At 42.6% G+C, this 22,880-nt stretch overlaps 1 protein-coding gene across 1 annotated transcript in view; it reads right to left on the reverse strand.

Moving 5' to 3' along the window:
* ATP6V0A4 (ATPase H+ transporting V0 subunit a4) overlaps positions 1–22,880 on the reverse strand; it is a 70,243-nt gene that overhangs the window by 16,429 nt on the left and 30,934 nt on the right. Inside the window, exons 14-16 of the mRNA XM_047096020.1 lie at positions 19,542–19,660; positions 17,702–17,918; positions 14,575–14,676 (exon numbers count right to left, since the gene is read on the reverse strand). Of these exons, the coding sequence (XP_046951976.1) occupies positions 14,575–14,676; positions 17,702–17,918; positions 19,542–19,660 (438 nt within the window). The remainder of the gene's footprint in view (positions 1–14,574; positions 14,677–17,701; positions 17,919–19,541; positions 19,661–22,880) is intronic.

The raw sequence follows: 22,880 nt of genomic DNA on the forward strand, positions 1-22,880 counted from the left end.
AAGTATGTTCCTTCTATCCTGACTTTCTCGAGGGTTTTCATTAGGAAAGAATGCTGAATTTTGTCAAATGCTTTTTCTGCATTGATTGACAGGATCATATGGTTCTTTTCTTTCTTTTATTAATGTGATGTATCACGTTGATTGATTTGCGAATGGTGAACCAGCCCTGCAGCCCAGGAATGAATCCCACTTGATCATGGTGAATAATTCTTTTATATGCTGTTGAATTCGATTTGCTCGTATCTTATTGAGAAGTTTTGCATCCATATTCATCAGGGATATTGGCCTGTTGTTGTCTTTTTTTACTGGGTCTCTGTCTGGTTTGGGAATCAAAGTAGTGCTGGCTTCATAGAATGAGCCTGGAAGTTTTCCTTCCCTTTCTATTTTTTGGAACAGCTTGAGAAGGATAGGTATTATCTCTGCTTTAAATGTCTGGTAGAATCCTCCAGGGAAGCCATCTGGTCCTGGACTCTCATTTGTCGGGAGATTTTTGATAACTGATTCAATTTCTTCTCTGGTTATGGGTCTGTTAAAATTTTCTATTTCTTCCTGTTTGAGTTTTGGAAGTGTGTGGGTGCTTAGGAATTTGTCCATTTCTTCCAGGTTGTCCAGTTTGTTGGCATATAATTTTTCATAGTATTCCCTGATAATTGCTTGTGTTTCTGAGGGACTGGTTGTAATAATTGCATTTCATTCATGATTTGATCTATTTGGGTCATCTCCCTTTTCTTTTTGAGAAGCCTGGCTAGAGGTTTAATCAATTGTATTTATTTTTTCAAAAAGCCAACTCATGGTTTCATTGATCTGCTCTACCATTTTTTTAGATCCTATATTGTTTATTTCTGCTCTGATCTCTATTATTTCTCTTCTTCTGCTGGCTTTGGGGTGCCTTTCCTGGTCTGCTTCTAGTTCCTTGTGGTGTGCTATTAGATTTTGTATTTGGGATTTTTCTTGTTTCTTGAGATAAGCCTGGATTGCAATGTATTCTCCTCTCAGGACTGCCTTCGCTGCATCCCAAAGCATTTGGATTGTTGTATTTTCATTTGTTTCTACATATTTTTAAATTTCTTCCCTAATTGCCTGGTTGACCCATTCATTCTTTAGTAGGGTGTTCATTAACCTCCATGCCTTTGGAGGTTTTCCAGACTTTTTCCTGTGGTTGATTTCAAGCTTCATAGCATTGTGGTCTGAAAGTGTGCATGGTATGATCTCAATTCTTGTATACTTATGAAGGGCTGTTTTGTGACCCAGTGTGTGATCTATCTTGGAGAGTGTTCCATGTGCACTGGAGAAGAAAGCATATTCTGTTGCTTTGGGATGCAGAGTTATAAATATATCTGTCAAGTCCATCTGATCCAATGTATCATTCAGGGCCCTTGTTTCTTTTTTGATCCTGTGTCTAGATGACCTATCCATTGTTGTAAGTGGGGTATTAAAGTCCCCTGCAATTACCACATTCTTATCAATAAGGTTGTTTATGTTTGTGATAAATTGTTTTATATATTTGGGGCTGCAGCATTCGGTGCATAGACATTTATATTTGTTAGCTCTTCCTGATAGATAGATCCTTTAATTATTATATAATGCCCTTCTTCATCTCTTGTTACAGCCTTTAATTTAAAGTCTAGTTTGTCTGCTAGAAGTATGGCTACTCCAGCTTTCTTTTGACTTCCAGTAGCATGATTGATAGTTCTCCATCCCCTCACTTTCAATCTGAAGGTGTCCTCAGGTCTAAAATGGGTCTCTTGTAGACAGAAAATAGATGGGTCTTCTTTTTTTATCCATAATGATACCCTATGTCTTTTGGTTGGAGCATTTAGTCCATTTACATTCAGTGTTATTATTGAAAGATATGTATTTAGAGTCATTGTGATGGCCATAGGTTTCATGCTTGTAGTGATGTCTCTAGTACTTTGTGGTCCTTGCAACATTTCACTCACAGAGTCCCCCTTAGGATCTCTTGTAGGCCTGGTTTAGTGGTGACGAATTCCTTCAGTTTTTGTTTGTTTGGGAAGACCTTTATCTCTCCTTCTTGGATGCATATTTTTTCTGTTCATCACATTGAAGATTTCCTGCCATTCCTTTCTGGCCTGCCAAGTTTCAGTAGATAGGTCTGCTACTACCCTTATGTGTCTACCTGTGTAAGTTAGGGCTTGTTTATCCCTAGCTGCTTTCAGAATTCTCTCTTTATCCTTGTATTTTGCCAGTTTCACTATGATATGTCATGCAGAGGATAGATTCAAGTTACGTCTGAAGGGAGTTCTCTGTGCCTCTTGGATTTCAATGCCTGTTTCCTTCCCCAGATCAGGGAAGTTCTCAGCTATGATTTGTTGAAGTACACCTTCAGCCCATTTGTCTCTCTCTTCTTCTGGAATTCCTATGATACAGATATTGTTCCGTTTGATTGCATCACTTAGTTCTCTAATTCTCCCCTCATACTGCTGGATTTTTTTTATCTCTCTTTTTCTCAGCTTCCTCTTTTTCCATAATTTTATCTTCTAATTCACATATTCTCTCCTCTGCCTCTTCAATCCATGCTATGGCCGCCTCCATTTTATTTTGCACCTCATTTATAGCATTTTTTAGTTCCTCATGACTATTTATTAGTCCCTTGATCTCTGTAGCAATAGATTCTCTGCTGTCCTCTATTCTTTTTTTCAAGCCCAACAATTACTTTATGACTATTATTCTAAATGCTTGTTCCATTATATTGCTTAAACCGGTTTTGATCAATTCGCTAGCTGTCGCTACTTCCTGGAGTTTCTTTTGAGGAGAATTCTTCCGTTTCATCATTTTGGGTAGTCCCTGCGGTAGCTCCAAACTGCAGGGCACTTCCCCTGTGCTATCTGGAGAAACTTGTGTTGGTGGGTGGGGCCACAGTCAGACCCAATGTCTGCCCCCAGCCCACCGCTGGGGCCACAGTCAGACTGGTGTGTACCTTATCTTCCCCTCTCCCAGGGCCAGGACTCACTGTGGAGTGGTGTGGCCCCGTCTGGGCTGCTTGCACTGCCAGGCTTGTGGTGCTGCCTCAATGGGATCTGGCCAAGGGCATATTAGACGGGGTGGATCTGCAAGGTGCACAGGGGTTAGAGGGGCAGACTTAGCTAGCTTTGCTGTCTGTGGTCCCCTGTGGGAGGGGCCCTGCAGCACCAGGAGGGAGGCAGGCCCATCAGAGGGATGGATCCACCACATTGGGCGTTTGCGTGGTGCAAGCAAGTTCGGTGACAGGAACTCCATGCATGTTTATTTTTGAAAGAGAGTGCAAGCAAGGAAGGTGCAGGGGGGGGAAGGAGGATCTGAAGCAGTCTCCATGCTGACAGCAGACAGGCTGATGTGGGGCTCAAACTGATGAACCAGGAGATCATAACCTGAGCTGAAGTCTGACATTCAACTGACTGAGCCACCCAGACACCCCTCAAAATAGACTTTTTTAAAAAGTTTATTTATTTATTTTAAGAGAGAGATAGCAGTGAGAGGAGGCATGGGACAAAGAGAGACAGAGGGTGAGAGAAAAAATCCCAAGCAGGCTCCACACTCTTAAGGCAGAGCCCAAGGTGGGGCTCAATCCCACAAACCATGAAATCATGACCTGAGGTGAATGCTGAACCAACTGAGCCACCCAGATGCCCCCAAAACACTGACTTTGGATGACACACTGGGCCAGATGGCTTTAACAAATATATTCAGAACATTCCTTTTTCAAACAGCAAAATCCACATTACTTTCAAGTACACATGGAACACTCTCCAGAACAGATCACCTGTTAGGCTAGAAAACAAGTGTTAACAAATTCAAAAACACTAAAGTTATAGCATACATCTTTTCCAACAATAAGGCTATAAAACTAGAAATAAACCACAAGAAAAAAATCTGGAAGGAACACAAATACATGGAGGTTAATTAACAGGCTACTCAACAATGAATGGGGCAACCATGAAATCAAAGGGGAAATCAAAAAACACATGTAGACAAATTAAAATGAAAATGAAAAGACAAATGATCCAAGATCTTTGGGATGCAGCAAAAGCTGGTCTAAGAGAGAAGTTTAGGGGCACCTGGGTGGCTCAGTCAGTTGAGCATCTGACTTCGGCTCAGGTCATAATCTCACAGCTCGTGAGTTCAAGCCTACGTCCAGCTCTGTGCTACCAGCTCAGAGCCTGGAGTCAGCTTCAGATTCTGTGTCCCTTTCTCGCTCTGCCCCTCCCTTGCTCATGCTCGCTCTCTCTCTCAAGAATAAATAAAACATTAAAAAAAGAGAGAAGTTTATAGCAATACAGGCCTACATCAAAAAACAAGAAAACTATCAAGCAACCTAAACTTACACCTAAAGGAGCTAGACAAAGAACAAAAAACAAAACCCAAACTATTAAAAGGAAGGAAATAATAAAGATTAGAGCAGAAATAAACAAAACAGAAACTTAAAAAACAAAAACAAAAAGAGAACAGATCAATGAAACCAGGAGCTGGTTCTCTGAAAGGATCAACAAAAATTGATAAACCTTTAGCTAGACTCATCAGAAAGGAGGGAAGGAAGGAAGGAAGGAAGGAAGGAAAGGAGGGAGGAAGGAAGGAAGGAAGGAGACTCAAAATCAGAAACGAAAAAGGAGAAATAATAACCAACAGCACCAAAATACAAAGAATTATAATAGTATAAAGAGTATATGCCAACAAACTGAACAACCTAAAAAAAACAGATAAATTCTTAGAAATATATAGCCTACCAAAACTGAAGCAGGAAGAAATATCAATGTTATATATCACATCAGCAAGAGAAAGGATAAAAATCGTACGATCATTTCAACAGATACATTAAAAATTTGACAGAGTATAACATCCACTCATGATTTTAAAAACCCACAACAATGTAGGTTTAGAGGGAACATACTTCAACATAATAAAAGCTATATATGAAAAATCCACAGTTAACATCACACTCTCTGGTGAAAAACTGAGAGCTTTCCCCCACCCCAAGATCAGGAACAAGACAAGGATGTAAACTCTTGACACTTTTATTCAACATATTACTGGAAGTCCTAGCCACAACAATCAGACGACAAAAGGAAATAGATGGGATCTGAATTGGTGAGGAAGCAGTAAAACTTAAATGACCAGAAATGAGTAGGAGAGGAGTTAAAATGGCGGAGAAGTACGGAGACTGGGATTTCCCTAGTCTCTCAAACACAGCTGTATTGAGGTCAGAACACTTGAAACACACAGGAAATCAACGTGCAGAGTGGCAGAGGGATATCCACAGGTTGAGGGAGACAGCGTGGCAGGACAGAGGTGCATGTATGGGAACTGGGGGAGATAAAACAATGTAGGCATTGAGGGGAGGGAACCCCCTATGCAGAGAGACAAAGGAGAAAGATAGAGAGGCTGTGGTACTGGGATGTTGTGTTAGTACAAGAGCAAAACCTCTCCAGACCATGGACTGGGGAACAAGAAATATAGTGTCCATTTCTATTTGCAAACAGCCTCAGGAGCTGAAGACTGGAGTTTCCAAAAGGGACAACTTTCTCTGGACCTGAGTGGCAGTGTGCACGTGTCTCGGGGGGCCAGCCTTGGGGGGCAGTAGTGATCTCAGGGGCACACTGGGAGAGAACAGTCTCCTTCCTCGAGTACTGTGGGAAGAGGGTTTATTGCCTCCCCCAAGGACAAAAGACCCTGCAGGCACCAGTCAGAGGCCTTTACAGGGCAGGGTGGAGGGGTGCTACACTAGAATAGGGTCCACACAGTGCAGGACCCTTTAAGACATTGGGTTTTGAATCCCAGCCGAGCACCTAGGAGGCGAGGGAGACTGTGGAGCAGGGCAAGCTGCCTGCCTGTGCTACCCTGTGAAGGCTGCTTGAACAGTGTGGTCTGGGACACCTAGTCAGGGGAAGGAAGATTGGGGTGTCACCATTTTTCTCCCCATCACCTACACGGTGGGGCTTCAGGGAGCAGCACACAGCCCCCAGTGGAGGCAGAACCCACTTATACCAAACCCCACCCCTCCTGGCAACTGCTTACCTACCTGAGCGGGACTGACACTGATAAAACCAGTCTCTCCTCTAGACCAGCACAGCCACTGGTCTAGGCACCAACAGACAACTGTCCTGCAGTTTTGTATGTTAGTCTGTTTCTCTCTCTTTCTCTCTCTCTCTCTCTCCCCTTCTCTTCTCTTCTCTTTTCTTCTTTTCTCTTCTCTTTTTTCTTTCTACCTTGTTTTTTCTTTTGGAATCTGGTTCATGGCTTCTGATTTCATTTTTGGTCAATCCTTATTCTCTCTATATATATGTTTTTTCAGTTTTGTTTGTTTCATCAGGCATTTCAACTCTATTCTTTTACACCTTTTCTAGATCTCCTTTCTTTTCCTTTTTCTCTCTCTGGATTAACCTTATCGTTTCTTTGATTCTCTGCTTGGTCTTTTTTTTTCTTCTTCACCCCTTTCATTTTTCTCTTTGTATGGGATCAGGTTCCCAGCCCTTTCCTTTTTTCCAGGGTTACTTCAACGAACAAATCAAAGCACACCTGGAGGAAAGTCCCAACACTCCACCACGATGAGTAAGGAGGAGCTCGGCAGAGGACTGACTAGTGGGACAGAACAGCCAAATACACAACCACAGAGTGCACGCAGCACACTCCAGAAACATCTCCTGAAGTGCCGGGCCCTGGACAGTGTATGGCTCCTTTTTAATATAGTAGTACTTGCAGTGCAGGGCACATAACAAGTTATTAAAACACGTAAAAGACAGAAACCTAGCCAAAATGACAAAACAGAAGAATTCTCCTCAAAAGAAAATCCAGGAAGGAATGACAGCCAGAGAATTGCTCCAAACAGATATAAACAATATATCTGAACAAGAATTTACAAGAACAGTCATAAGACTAATAGCTGAGCTTGAAAAAAAAAGCATATAAGACAGCAGAGAATCTATTTATGCAGAGATCAAAGACTTAAGAAATGGTCACAGTGAATTAAGAAATGTTATAAATGGGATGCAAGCTAAACTAGATACAGTGACAGTGAGGATGGAAGAAGCAGAGGAGAGAATAAGTGAAATAAAAGATAAAGTTATGGAAAATGATGAAGCTGAAAAAAAAGAGGGAAAGGAAATTATTAGAACACGAGGGGAGAATTAGATACCTAAGTGATTCCATGACATGAAATAATATCCATATTATACGAGTTCCAGAAGAAGAAGGTAGAATGGGCCAGAAAGCTTATTTGAACGAATTAGCTGAGAAATTCCCTAATCTGGAGAGGAAAACAGACATCCAAGTACAAGAGGCACAGAAAAATCCCTTAAGTCAACAAAAACAGGTCAACACCACAACATAGCATAGTGAAACTAGCAAAATACAAAGATAAAGAGAGAATTCTGAAAGCAGTTAGGGACGAACAGGCTTTAACCTACAAGGGTTGACACATAAGGATGGTAGCATACCTGTCCACTGAAATTTGGCAGGCCAGCAGGGAGCGGCAGGACATATTCAATGGGCTGAATAGGAAAAATATGCAGCCAAGAATCCTTTATCCATCAAGGCTGTCATTCAGAATAGAAGGAGAGATAAAGGCTTTGCTTTCCCAGAAAAACAAAAACTGAAGGTGTTCATGACCACTAAACCAGCCCTGCAGAAGATCCTAAGGGGGACTTTGTGAGTGGAAAGCAACAAAGACTACAAAGGACCAGAGACATCACCACAAACATGAAACCTACAGATAAAACAATGACACTAAATCCTTATCTTTTAATAATCACTCTGAGTGTAAATGAACTAAATGCCCCAGTCAAAAGACACAGGGTGTCAGAATAGATGAAAAAAAACAAAAAAAGATCCATCTATATAGTGCCTACAAGAGACTCATTTTAGACCTGACAACACCTGCAGATTGAAAGTGAGGGGATGGAGAACCATCTATCAGGTTACTGGATGGCACAAGAAAGCCAGAGTAGTCATACTTACATCAGACAAACTAGATTTTAAAACAAAGACTGTAACAAGAGATAAAGAAGTGCATTACATCAAAATTAAGGGGTCTATCCCTCAAGAAGAGCTAGCAATTATAAATGTTTATGTCCCCAATGTGAAACACCCAAATATATAAATCAATTAATCACAAACATAAACACATGTATAGATAATAATACCATGATTGTAGGGGACTTTAACACTCCACTTATAACAATGGACAGATCATCTAGGCAGCAAATCAATAAGGAAACAACAGCAGTCAATGACACACTGGACCAGATGTTAATGACACATTAACAGATATATTCAGAACTTTTCATCCAAAAGCAGCAGAATACACACTTTTTGATTGCATATGCAACATTATCCAAAATAAATCACATACTGGGTCACAAAGCAGCCTTCAATAATTATAAATGGATTGAGATCATACCATGCATATTTTCAGATTATAATGCTATGAAACTTGAAATCAACCACAAGAAAAAATTTGGAAAGCTCCCAAATACATGTAGGCTAAAGAACATCCTACTAAATAATTAACAGGTAAACCAGGAAATTAAAGAAGAAATTTTAAAATATATGGAAGCAAATTAAAATAAAAACACAATAGTCCAAACCCTTTGGGATGCAGCAAAGGCAGTCCTAAGAGGAAAATACATTGCAATTCATGCCTATCTTAAGAAGCAAGAAAGGTCCCAAATACATAACCTAACCTTACACCTAAAGGAGCTAGAGAGGCAGCAGCAAAAAAGCCCAAAGGAAGCAGAAGAAGGGAAATAATAAAGATGATAGCAGAAATAAACAATATAGAATCCAAAACAAAACAAAACAAAACAAAACAGTAGAACAGATCAATGAATCGACGAGCTGGGTTGTTGTTTTTTTTTTTTTTTTTAAGAATAAACAAAATTGATGGGAATGCAAGCTGGTGCAGTCACTCTGGAAAACAGTATGGAGGTTCCTCAAAAAACTAACAATAGAACTACCCTACGACCCAGCAATTGCACTACTAGGCATTTATCCATGGGATACAGGTGTGCTGTTTCGAAGGGACACATGCACCCCAAAGTTTATAGCACCACTGTCAACAATAGCCAAAGTATGGCAAGAGCCCAAATGTCCATCGGTGGATGGATGGATAAAGAAGATGTGGTGTATATATACAATGGAGTATTACTCAGCAATCAAAAAGAATGAAATCTTGCCATTTGCAACTACGTGGATGGAACTGGAGGGTATTATGCTAAGTGAAATTAGTCAGACAAAAATCATATAACTTCATTCATATGAGGACTTTAAGAGAGACAACAGATGAACATAAGGGAAGGGAAACAAAAATAATATAAAAACAGGGAGGGGGACAAAACAGAAGAGACTCATAAATATGGAGAACATCAGAGGGTTACTAGAGGGGGCATGGGAGGGGAGATGGGCTAAATGGGTAAGGGGCACTAAGGAATCTACTCCTGAAATCATTGTTGCACTATATGCTAACTAACTTGGATGTAAATTTTAAAAAATAAAAAATGAAATTAAAAAAATAAACAAAATTGATAAACCCCTAGCCAGACTTCTCAAAAAGAAAAGAAAGAGGACCCAAATAGATAAAATCACATATAAAAGAGGACAGATCACAGCCAATACCACAGAAATACAAACAATTATTACAGAACACTATGAAAAATTATATGCCAACAAACTGGACAATCTGGAAGAAATAGACAAATTCCTAGATACATACACACTACCAAAACTGAAAGAGAATAGAAAATTTGACCCATAAACAGCAAAGAAATTGAATTGATTATTAAAAAATCTCCCAACAAATAAGAGTCCTGGGCCAGATGGCTTCCGAGGGGAATTCTGCCATACAGTTAAAGCAGAGTTAATATCTATTCTTCTCAAGCTGTTCCAAAAGATAGAAACTGAAGGAAAGCTTCCAGACTCATTCTATGACATAGTCAGCATTACCTTGATTCCCAAACCAGACAAAAATCCCACTAAAAAGGAGAATTACAGGCTAATATCCCTGATGAACATGGATGCAAAAATTCTCAACAAGATACTAGCAAATCGAATTCAACAGTAAATTAAAAGAATTATTCACCATGATCAAATGGGATTCATTCCTGGGCTGCAGGGCTGGTTCAATATTTGCAAATCAATCAATGTGATAGGTCACATTTATAGAAGAAAGAAGAAACACATGATCCTGTCAACAGATGCAGAAGAAGCATTTGACAAAATACAGCATCCTTAATAAAAACCCTCAAGAAAGTCGGGAGAGAAGGAACATACCTTAACATTATAAAAGCCATATATGAAAGGCCCACAACTATTATTCTCAGTGGGGAAAACTGAGAGCTTTCCCCCTAAGATGAGGAACATGACAGCGGTCCAGTCTCACCACTGTTGTTTTAACATAGTGTTGGAAGTGCTAGCCTCAGCAATCAGGCAACAAAAGGAAATCAAAGGCATCCAAATTGGCAAAGAAGAAGTCAAACTTTCACTCTTCACAGATGACATGATACTCTACAAGGAAAACCCAAAAAACTCCACCCAAAAAATTGCTACAACTGATAGAAGAATTCAGCAAAGTTGCAGGATATAAAATCAATGTACAGAAATCGGCTGCATTTCTATACACCAATAACGAAGCCACAGAAAGAGAAATCAAGGAATTGATCCTATTTACAATTGTACCAAAACCCAGAAAATACCTAGGAATAAACATAACCAACGAGGTAAAAGATCTATATGCCGAAAACTAAAGAAAACTTATGAAAGAAATTGAAGAAGACACAAAGAAATGGAAAAACATTCCATGCTTATGGATTGGAAGAACAAACATTGTTAAAATGTTCATATCACCCAAAGCTATCTACACATTCAATGCAATGCCATTAAAATAGCACCAGAATTCTTCTCAGAGAAAGAACAAAGAATTCTAAAATTTGTACAGAACCACAAAAGTCCCTGACTAGCCAAAGTAATGTTGAAAAAGAAACCAAAGCTGGAGGCATCACAATTCCAGACTTCAAGATGTATTACAGGGCACCTGGGTGGCTCAGTCACTTGAGCGTCCGACTTCAGCTCAGGTCATGATCTCATAGATCATGAGTTCGAGCCCTGTGTTGGGCTCTGTGCTGCCAGCTCAGAGCCTGGAGCGTGCTTCGAATTCTGTGTCTTCCTCTCTCTCTGTCCCTAACACACTTGCATTCTGTCTGCCTCTCTCAAAAAATAAATAAACGTTAAAAAAAATTTTTTTAAGATGTATTACAAAGCTGTAATCAAGATAGTATGCTATTGGCACAAAAACAGACACGTAGATCAATGGAATCGAATAGAGAACCCAGAAATGGACCCACAAATATATGGCCAACTAATCATTGAGAAAGCAGGAAAGGGTATCCAATAGGAAAAAAAGACAGTCTCTTTAGCAAATGATGCTAGAAGAACTGGACAGTAACCATGCAGAAAAATGAAACTAGACCACCTTCTCATACCATACACAAAAATAAATTCAAAATGGATGAAAGACCTAAATGTGAGGCAGGAAACCATCAAAATCCTACAGGAGAAAACAGGCAGTAACCTCTTTGACCTTGGCCACAGCAACTTCTTACTTGACACGTCTCTGAAGGCAAGGGAAATAAAAGCAAAAATGAACTACTGAGACCTCATCAAGATAAAGAGCTTCTGCACAACAAAGGAAACGATCAACAAAACTAAAAGGCAACCAATGGAATGGGAGAAGATATTTGCAAATGACGTATCAGATAAAGGGTTAGTATACAAAATCTATAAAGAACTTATCAAATTCAACACCCAAAAAACAAATAATCCAGTGAAGAAATGGGCAGAAGACATGAACAGACATTTCTCCAAAGGAGACATCCAAATGGCAAACAGACACGTGAAAAGATGCTCAACATCACTCATCACCAGGGAAATACAAATCAAAACCACATTGAGATACCACCTCACGCAAGTCAGACTGGCTAAAGTTAACAACTCAGAAAAACAGATGTTGGCGAGGATGTGGAAAAAGGGGAACCCTCTTGCACTGTTGGTGGGAATGCAAACTAAACTGGTTCAGCCACTCTGGAAAAGTGCGGAGGTTCCTCAAAAAATTAAAAATAGAATTACAACCGACAACTGAGAAATTGCACTACTTGGAATTTATCCAAAGGATACAGGAATGCTGATTTGAAGGTGCACATGCACCCCAATGTTTATAGCGGCACTATCAACAATAGCCAATTTATGGAAGGAGTCCATCAACTGATGAATGGATTAAGAAAATGTGATGTAAAAAAAAAAAAAAAAGAAAATGTGGTGTATATACATATATGTACACAATGGAATACTACTCGGTGGCCCTCTAGTGCAGAGGTTTCCAAACCACTTTCTGCAGGGGCCGCAGGTTATAGCGTATAGAGGAGCCTGAATACATGGGACTTCTGCTCATACCCCTGAGGTCCATCAGAACAAATATGTTTATAATCTCAATATACTGGGCCTCCTTAAGGTTTCACAGAGGGAACTGGATGGGGGGCAAATAACGCCCTAGTGGGATCATCTCTTGGATGGAGGGGGTAGAAATATTTCTAACGAAACATGAAAAAGGATCACCAAGACCCTAATCAGCAGCCTATAAAACCGATCAACAGCTATGTATTCCAAGGAATCCCAAGGAGACAGCCCTCCATGCAGTCTTAGGGAGCTCCTACTACCCAGAGTTGGTTTAGGGGGTATCATCCAAGATGGCAGACTAAGAAAACCCTCTATATTTCCTTCCCTGTTGTGTAAGTTACCATGGGGTAAAGAGAGAAATCAACCAGGTTGAGATCAGCAAATGTTTACACTTTTTGCGGAGCAAAGAGCAAGGGAAGCTATTGTTTTAGAGTCTGGGGACTCAGGTGGGACTCATGGACTTAAGCTCATTAAATTTACGGACAGGTAGAAAAGAGAGTTGCATCTATGTCTATAAAGAGCTTTGCCATGTTCCTTTGAAGTACTCGGTCACCTCTAGACAGCCTTCCACCTCAGCCACGCTTTACCATCTGGGTCTCTTACAAATGGACTAAACAATAAACAAGTATTCTTCTTTGCTTCGCCTTTCTATTTATTTATCTCCCATATAAATTGTATTTATCAGACAATTTCATAACTAAACAAGGCGGGCAGGACACAATAGGGAGAGAAGCAGGTGATGTGGAGAGAGGGCGCCACCTAGGGACGAACCTCTGGAACTCCAGTTTCATCATCTCCAGGTCCAGAACTCAGCCAGGTCAATACTCAACAGATATTGGGCGGGGGGGGGGGGGGGGGGGGGGGGTAGAATTTATCTGAAAATATTTACAACAACTTAAAACATATGTGATCTCAGCAAGTTCCACTTACTCTTTTGTACTGATGTAGACAGAGAAAGCAGAGAGTGATAATCTGAAACAGTGCTCGTGTGGATTTCTAGACTTTGACGTGCCCTAGGAGGTCAATCTTCCCAAATCCCATTTGATTTAAACTGATAGTAAACTCTTCTTCGCTCCCTGAGTAAATCTGGGGCTCAGAAGCAGTTCAGACAAAAGGAGGGAATGGACTGAAATTGGTGTTTGGCAATGGGGAAAAATCACAAATAAATAGAAGCTGGCTTACTTGTATGTGTTTACAACTTCACTCAAACAATCTATGACATGATAGATGAACAGTGAAACCTCACAACTTTAAAATCTAGTAAAAACAACTTTCAATATTCATTAATAAACTAAAACTGTAGTAAAGTACTTTTATTTCCAACTAATGAAACAACCGTGTTCAGACTGTTGTAAGTCATTAGCTACCCGTAGACTTGCTGCACACACACGTGCATACACACACATACACGGATGCACACACACACACACACACACACACACACACACACCCTGAGCAAAGTTTGCAAAATATAAGATTTAAACATGCTTGCCCTTAGTACAACATTATTCTAAAATAAGACCCCCCCCAATGGGAAAGGATGAAATATGGCCTTTTGTAGCAATGTGGATGGAACTGGAGAGTGTTATGCTAAGTGAAATAAGTCATACAAAGAAAGATACCATATGTTTTCACTCTCATGTGGATCCTGAGAAACTTAACAGAAGACCATGGGGGAGGATAAGGGGGAAAAAAAAGTTAGACAGGGAGGGAGGCAAACCATAAGAGACTCTTAAAACCTGAGAATAAACTGAGGGTTGATGGGGGTGGGAGGGAGGGGGAAGTGGGTGATAGGCATTGAGGAGGGCACCTGTTGGGATGAGCACTGGGTGTTGTATGGAAACCAATATGATAATGAATTTCATATTTAAAAAATAAATAAAAATGAAATAAAATAAAATGAAATAAAATAAAATAAAATAAAATAAAATAAAATAAAATAAAATAAAATAAAATAAGACCCCAGGGAAATGTGGAGCTCTGTAGAAGGAAACATGCCGTGGGGGGGTGGGGGGGGGCAGTTTCTTTAGGTCCTTTGGGTCTCGGGAAGCCCAGCAATCTGTCTAAAGCCCAGACTTCTATTTTCAAGGAGCCCACGTTCTTACCCACAGTGAGTGAATTTAAATGAACGACTCTTACCAGGGATTTTTGATGATTGGCTCTAAGAATAAACGGCTTAATCAGAAGCATCCAGGGCACAGAAATCAAAGCCATGATAACAAAGAAACTTTGGACTTCTTGCTGTAAGATTAAAATGGTAAGATCCCGTCATTTTAAGGTGATCACACAACATACTTCATATGATAAAAATGGTAAACATGGATCATTTTAGTTGTACCTATTTTAAGAGATCTAAAGCATTTCAATGAATCCACTCACTTTTACATCTTGGAGTACTCCTATTTCGGACCAGTGGTGCCCTGTGTCAATCCAGGGTAGTCACTGGAAACACACTCTCTTATTCTTTACCGAGTACCCCCTTGCTATCTACCCATACCATATGTGAACAAGTATTCATGAGGCACATAAGGGCAGCTTTATGTATCCCTTGCCCCATGGGAATAGCCCCTGGCCCTGCATGAAAAGTGTGACAGGCCCCATGACTTCACTGGTCACTCTGCTGTAGCCAGAAGTCCTTGGGTCACTTTAAGTCACAAGCATTTATCTCAATTAGTAATTTTATCTTTCCAGTGCTAGATAATTATCTGAGCTCTCTTGCTCTTTCAAAATAAAAAAACAAAGCTTCCTTACGCTCTCCCCTGACCAGCACGCTCTCGCTGTGGGTGAGTCACCTGACATGGGGCTCTGGGGTAGCCATGTTGAACTCTCCCCGGCTGTCTCCCTCACGGTTCCCTCTGGGATGAGGCACCCATAGTCTTTATGCTTCTGCTGAAACTCGGGAGTGATCCCCCCTTATCATCCTGCTACACGCTTCCTATCACGCCCTCGTGTCCCCACCTCACTTGTGATACACCTTCTAGTCACCAGTTTTGAGGAGTGACCTAGAGCTGTCAAAAGAACCAGGCAGCCCAGGGAGGCTTGGCCAGAGCTATTGGAAAGGAATGGACACTGGGTGCTTGGAGGAAAGGAAAAACGTTCCTTGAGCCTTCCCTTTTCTTCAACTGTTCTGGCCAAGTTCTCACTGAACGCCAGGGGATGATTTTTAGCCCAGTTGTAACAAGATTTGCCCTGCTAACGGTGGGGACATCTTATCTACCCAATCTTCTATGCTTCTCCACTCTGGAAGGCTCAGGAGAGGGAGGGAAGCCACAGAAACACACACTGTGCTTGCCAGCTCTGACTCCCTGCACACAAAGCTACCTCCCTGCAGTTTGTCCATCTTTATGTGAGGCTTTCCCACCTCGTGATGTACATAGCAACCAGATATTTATATTTATCTGTTGCTCTTGTCCTTTGATATCCAGACAAGGCACCAAGTCGGCCAGGGCAGTGTCGGGAAGGGGCTGAATTTATCAACTGACATCGTCTCTTCCAGCTGCGTGACCCCAAAATGACGTCATGGAAACCTGAAACTATGTCAGGATAATTCATCTTCATACTAGGGCGTGGGGAAACCAGCCAACTCCCAGTAAGGCTTTTGAATGGGAAAAAAGCTGGAAAAGTCACTCACTGTGCAACGTTCAGTGTATATGTCAGACCAGGTGAGGACTTTAGTCTCTAGGGAAGGAGTTAGCACATGAAATAATTGATGAGTCTGAGTCCTTTGCCTCAAAGAGAAGACTTGTTTGGGAAATACAAGTAAACTTTCATTCGGACTCCAGCATTGAGTCAATGAACCTTCCAAATATATTTACTTAGTGCTTACAATCTATGGGTGGTCCATACAACCATTCATTGATGTATAACAAAACGTGCTACCACAGTAAAGTAGGGATACCTCAAAAGAGCTTTCAGAGGCACGTGTCTTCTTTCACTATCATCTAAAATCCTGCCTGATTTTTCAGGGTGCCTGGGTGGCTCAGTCGGTTAAGTGTCCGACTCGTGATCCTGGCTCAAGTCATGATTTTACCATTCATGAGATCGAGCCTCACGTCAAGCTGTGCGTTGACAGCACGGAACCTACTTGGAATTGTCTCTCCGTCTCTCTCTCTCTGCCCCTAGCTCACTCACGCTCTCTCTCTCTCTCTCAAAATAAATAAACTTTAAAAATTAAAAACAAAATTATTCCTTATTTTGCATAAAAAAATGCCCTGTCACAAAGCATTTTCTCTTCTTACTGTTTGCTGCTCCCACAGAGGAGGGGGCCACATCTAGGAATCAAACTCATGAGGCCGTGCACGGGAGGAGCGGAGCATGTGTTTAATGCGGACATGCAGGGTGAGCAACCACGGGTAAGTTACACGAGCAACAGAGGGTCACCTGGCACTGGGCAAACAGCCCTGGTACTTGCTACAGAGCAGTCACAAGTTACGTAAGCACAGCCTCCCTGAGCGAAAATCTACCTTCACACGGTATCATCACGGGGAGAGGCCAGAGGAAAACTATTTGCGTTAACCGAGAGTCACTCACTGAGTTGTTTTTATATCCAGCTCCCGTGGAACATTTATGCTTTTTTTAAAAACAAAAACAAAAACAAAAACGTTAAGTCGACAATGAGGCTGAATTGCTAAGTTGATAATGAAGTGCCAGTAGTGGAAGAAATCAGAACGGCCGCACGGTCCAGGTGCTGGGAGGTACTGTCCCCGGAAGAAGAATCAAAAGAAAAAGAGAGCCAGAGAGAAGTCATCTCTAACTAGCCATGGAAGCTCTGAGCAGGAAGAGCGGGGATTTGGATTCTAGTTTTCCAGGGGCCCCCTGCCCATGTCAACAGAGGGACTCCTCTTCTTGTCTCTTGCCAGTTTCTTTCTCGTACACCTCAGCTTATGTTTAGAATCAAAGATGATGACATTTTAAGGTGCTATGCAGACCATGTGCGGTTTCAGGCCAATCCATCTGAAGGACTTGGTTTTTTTTTTCCTTTCTTCATAGACGACGCACAAGCCGATTTTCAACTGCACAGCGATACCCACGTCGGGCATCACCCCAACAGGAGCGGGCAGAGCGGCAGCGGCATACCGCCCCCAGCACCTGTGCACTCATCCAAGTCTAATAAACACCTTCGGAAATTGAAAGGACCTAACAACCCCGGCGGGGTGCTAACCTGGAGCAGTCTTGCAAATGACTACGCTCTGCGACACTTGGGAGCATGAGACAGACGTGACCCCGCCCCGCCCCAGCGCATCAAAGAAGGAAACGCCACAGATACCTGATGTCTGTACAGGGGTGCGTTGGAAGGGTCGTCATAGTTAAACAGAAACATGTTGATGAAGTGGATGAGGATGCTTGGGGCGTGCCAGGACATGTGCACATCAAAGTGGCACCACTTGAAAACGACCATGAAGACCAAGTATCCAAACAGACACAGGATGAAAATCATCTCAGGAATAAACTGCAGAACGATGTTGAGAGTTCTTCCGAAGTATCTGGGGGTGGGAAACACACCCATTATTCTCCCCCAAAGCACGAAATGTTCTCCCCCCCCCCCCCCCACACCGCATCCACTCTCCTGGCAAGCAGCAGTTATGCATGGATGGAGAAGAAGAGAAAGGAAGGATTCAAGAGAGCCAGAGTCTGGAAGGTAGCGTCAGAAGCAAAGGGCATGCCTGTAGGGAGAGCTGGGGATCCGGCCACAGCTTCACCTGCACATCTAGCTTATACGAAAACATTCAAGGGCACAAAGAGTGTGTGCCCTTGAGGAGCGACTAGGAAGCGCTTCTCCTAAGACAGGGGTCGGCAAGCTAAGGTTCACGGGCCAAACTGAGCCCATCACCTGTTTTTAAACAGCCCAAAGTTAAATAAAAATAGGTTTTATATTTTTAAACGGTTGGCCAAAAAATCAGAAGAAGGAGAAGACTAGTCTATGACACATGAAAATTATACGTAATTCAAATTTCAGGGTTCATTGATAAAGTTTTATCAGAACACAGTCACATTCCATTTACAAATTGTCTATGGCAGCTTTCATGCTACAATGCCAGGACTGAGTAGTTGTGACAAAGGCCATCGAGCCTGCAAAGCTTAAAATATCTACCCTCTGGCCCTTTACAGAGAAAGTTTGCCAACTCCTGCTCTAAGATACAGACAGAGGCTCAGAAGGCTGAGTTGGGGGCCACCAAGTTAAAATGTCAGAAAGGGCCCCAGGCCCATTGCTAATTCTAAGAGTTATCTGAGGGAAAGGGGAGATCCCGCAACAAAACATGACTGCCAGACAGAGGCCTGCCTGACATGCAGTGATACCAATGATAATCTGCTCCAGAAAATACATTCTGGGATTACCTCCCATTTAACCCCCACGGCCCTTTCAGGTAAGCAGGAGTACCAGGGGTCCCTAGTCACTAGTCGTGACTAGTTTGCTCACTAAATAGATCTTATTTTTCAAGCAGAACTGTACTTCTGTGAGCTTTCAGGTCGGCGGTCACCATGGGACTGGCTCTGGCCGGTGGGAACGGAAGGGGTATGTGTCACTTTGGGGTGGAAGCTTAAGAATCAATGTGTAATTGACCAGTTTCCATGTTTTCGTATATTTACATCCTTAGAGAATAGGTTTGAGATGTTTAGAGAGGCAGGTTGATAGAAGGAAAGGAAAGATAAGACAACATTAACAGTCCAAGTGAGAGAGAGGGTGCAGCCATTTGGAAGACACTACATCAGGATTCTAGGACTCTGAGGGCACGGTGGCCCAAATGCACTTATGTCTCCATTTGCCCACTGGTGGGAGCTAATCCTGGATATAGCAGTGACCCCAAGTCTTTCAGGTTGGGGGGACAGAAGATGCTATGTGCTTGCCAGTCTCTTTCTGAACCCTCAAATATGCCTGAGGCGAAAGGTCACTCATATTTCAGTGACCCAGCTCAGGAGAAACAGAGGTCCCACTTCTGCCAAACCTGCCCGCCCTGGCTCAAGCCAAGAGACCCGGCCAAGCGCTCCTCCCCGTGGCAAGGAAGAAACCCTCGCACAAGGAGACACAGGACCAATGTGGCGGCTCAGTCACCGCTCATCAATGACGCGGTCAGATCAACGGGCAGAAAGTTCATCGTGAAACTCACACATGATTGAAAAGGCTGAGAACAACACCGAAAACCATCTGGACAATTCCCAGGATAACTGACATCTTCATCTTGTAGGAGTTCAAAAACGTTAGTTTGTTTGAAGCCAAGTTCCAAATCTGGATGGGAGACATGACAAGGAATACGTGAGATCAGAGTCGAGAAGTTCTCCCGGCATCGGGGGAAATAGCAGGACTCCTCCTGAGGAAGTCACTCTGGGGACCATCCATATTTTCACATTCTGATCCAGTTCAATGCGGACATTTTAGGTTCAGGAAAGGAAGGGGACCAAACCCCTTTTAAATGCGATTCTAGGGGCGCCTGGGTGGCGCAGTCGGTTAAGCGTCCGACTTCAGCCAGGTCACGATCTCGCGGTCCGGGGGTTCGAGCCCCGCGTCAGGCTCTGGGCTGATGGCTCAGAGCCTGGAGCCTGTTTCCGATTCTGTGTCTCCCTCTCTCTCTGCCCCTCCCCCGTTCATGCTCTGTCTCTCTCTGTCCCAAAAATAAATAAACGTTGAAAAAAAAAATTAAAAAAAAAATAAATAAATGCGATTCTAATGACAAGTTTGGCAGAGTTATTAGTGCCATTAGGAAGATATTACGTGGCTAGAAGAAAAAAAATCCTACACGATTTCTCCTCTGTTCTAAGGGAAAAGACATTCTGAAACATCGTGGAGAGATCTCAAACTGGCCTCACTTCCACTTGGTAGTGACGTAGAGCTCTGGCCCATGAATTTTTCCAATCCCTTCTTGAGAATACCACCTTTGACTTGGCATTTCTAAAATGCTTCACGTCACAAAGCATTTTCCAGGGCCCATCGCAAGAAACCACACTTAGAGCCAATATTTGTTAGCGCTATGGGCAAGACATGCTCCCTGCCTTCCACACAGTCCCTGTTTTTTTTTTTTAATTTAATTTTTTTGAATGTTTATTTATTTTTAACAGGGAGAGAGACAGAGCATGAGTGGGGGCAGGGGCAGAGAGAGAGGGAGACACAGAATCGGAAGCGGGCTCCAGGCTCTGAGCTGTCAGCACAGAGCCTGACATGGGGCTCGAATTCATAAACCGTGAGATCATGACCTGAGCCGAAGCCGGACGCTCAACTGACTGAGCCACCCAGGCGCCCCTACGCAGTCCCTGTTTTAACAGAACTGCCAGGCTTGAAAAGTGAGGGGCACGTGTCCCGGCCCTCCCACCAAGACTGACACACAGAGCAAGCACTCAGAGTGGCTAGGGGGCTAGGTAGGGTCCCATGCTAGTTAATGGCCCCACTCACTGGCATTCTTCTTCCCCAAAGACATCTCCAATATCCCCATGGTCTCCACTCCCACCCCTATGTAAATGGTTCAGTCTTTGCTCTTACCTCTCAGCCCTCTTCAACTTTAGACACATCCCAAACTGCCTGCTAGATATGTCTTAAGGGTGGGGCACCTGGGTGGCTCAGGTGCTTAAGCATCCTACTTCGGCTCAGCTCATGATCTCATGGTTCGTGGGTTCGAGCCCTGTGTTGGGCTCTGTGCCGAAAGCTCAGAGCCTGGAACCTGCTTCGGATTCTGTGTCTCCCTCTCCCTCTCTGCCCCTCCTCCACTTGGGCGCTCACACACCCGCTCACTCTCTCTCTAAAATAAATAAATGTAAAAATTTTTTTTTTTTAAATTTTTTTTTTTTTTCAACGTTTTTATTTATTTTTGGGACAGAGAGAGACAGAGCATGAACGGGGGAGGGGCAGAGAGAGAGGGAGACACAGAATCGGAAACAGGCTCCAGGCTCCGAGCCATCAGCCCAGAGCCTGACGCGGGGCTCGAACTCACGGACCGCGAGATCGTGACCTGGCTGAAGTCGGACGCTTAACCGACTGCGCCACCCAGGCGCCCCAAATGTAAAAATTTTTAAAAAAGATTATACATATGTCTTAAGGGTTCGCTATACCACATCTCAAAGGTAACAAAGCCACATCTTCCCACCTAACATGACTTCCTCCTCCAAACTACTTTGCTTTGGGTAAGAGCTCGAAGCTCTGCTAGGCACGGCCTCAATGCAAGGTCACCCTGCACCCACCCCAGGCACACAAGCAGGCAGGAACCACACCTCACCGACACGTCCTTTACAATGTCCTGAGCAGCTGCCAGCTGGACCATCACTAAGGGGGCTGCTGGCAAGGTAGGCAAAGGGTCTCCAGTAACAGGTGCCCAGACACCGGAGACGTCTCCTCTCCCTTCGCCATCTGCCTTGGCATTTAAGCTGCACCGGGCTTGCCCTGTACCCTCTGCTCTTCCCTTTGCCCGCCTGCTTGGCCAGCCCTACGGGATCACCGAACATGGTTAGGGCAGGGTCCCCAGCACGGTTTAGGCCCAGTCAAATCTGATGAACTATAAATTAAGTACCAGGCACAAACTAAGCTCTTTAAATGTACTATCTCATTTAATTCTAACAACCCTACGAGACGGATGTAAATATTCGCATTTTACAGAGAAGGTAAATTTATCTCAATCTCGGGGTGATTAAGTTCTCTACACACCTAGGAAGAAATAATACTATAGCAAATAGGTTATTTGACCTACTTATTTTCCAGACTCTGTTCCAGGTGTTTGACACATAAAAATCATTTAATCTTCTGAGCAACCCAGTGAGTTAGGGCTGCTGTTATATCCATTTTGCAGATGAGGAAACAGAGACACAGAGGTATTAACTTGCTCAAAACCACATAGTGAGGAAATAGAAAAGGCAAGATCTATACACAGCTATCTGAGCCAAAAGCATAGGCTTTTAACCATTGTGTTACGTTCATTTATTTAAAAATACATACACTTTTTCTTTTTTTTTCTTTTTTTTTTTTTTTTTGGTGAGAGAGAGAGACGGGGGAAAGGGAGACAGAGAAAACCAAGCAGGCTCCGTGCTGTCAGCACAGACCCCCACACAGGGCTCAGATCATGACCTGAATCAAAATCAAGGGTCTGACGCTCAACCAACTGAGCCACGTAGGAGCCCCTCTACGAACACTTTTAGAAAGACCTGTCAGCTCTGATAACCGAATATCTTATGATTTGATTCACAAAAAAGGCTGCACATGGTCAATAAATGCTGCTGTAGAAATTTACATTATGTAAAAATCCAACCCTTCATTAATATATATAGGGTCTAATACAGGCACAGAAACGTTCTGTTAAAGGGGGTTTCTCTGGGGAACAGAATTGCCAGAAAGCAGAGATAGGGAAGGAGACTCTTTCTTTTCTAGTTTATACTATTTTGTGGATTTTTAAGCTCATATAACTCTTATTTTTTCACAAAAAGACCAGGAATGTTCAAAAACGTAAATGTTACTAGGGAAAAAGTTAATT

This window comes from Lynx rufus, unplaced genomic scaffold (assembly GCF_022079265.1).
Source record: "Lynx rufus isolate CCGP_SWC_20201006 ecotype Redwood Valley unplaced genomic scaffold, mLynRuf1.p SCAF_4, whole genome shotgun sequence".
Classification (NCBI taxonomy): Eukaryota; Metazoa; Chordata; class Mammalia; order Carnivora; family Felidae; genus Lynx; species Lynx rufus.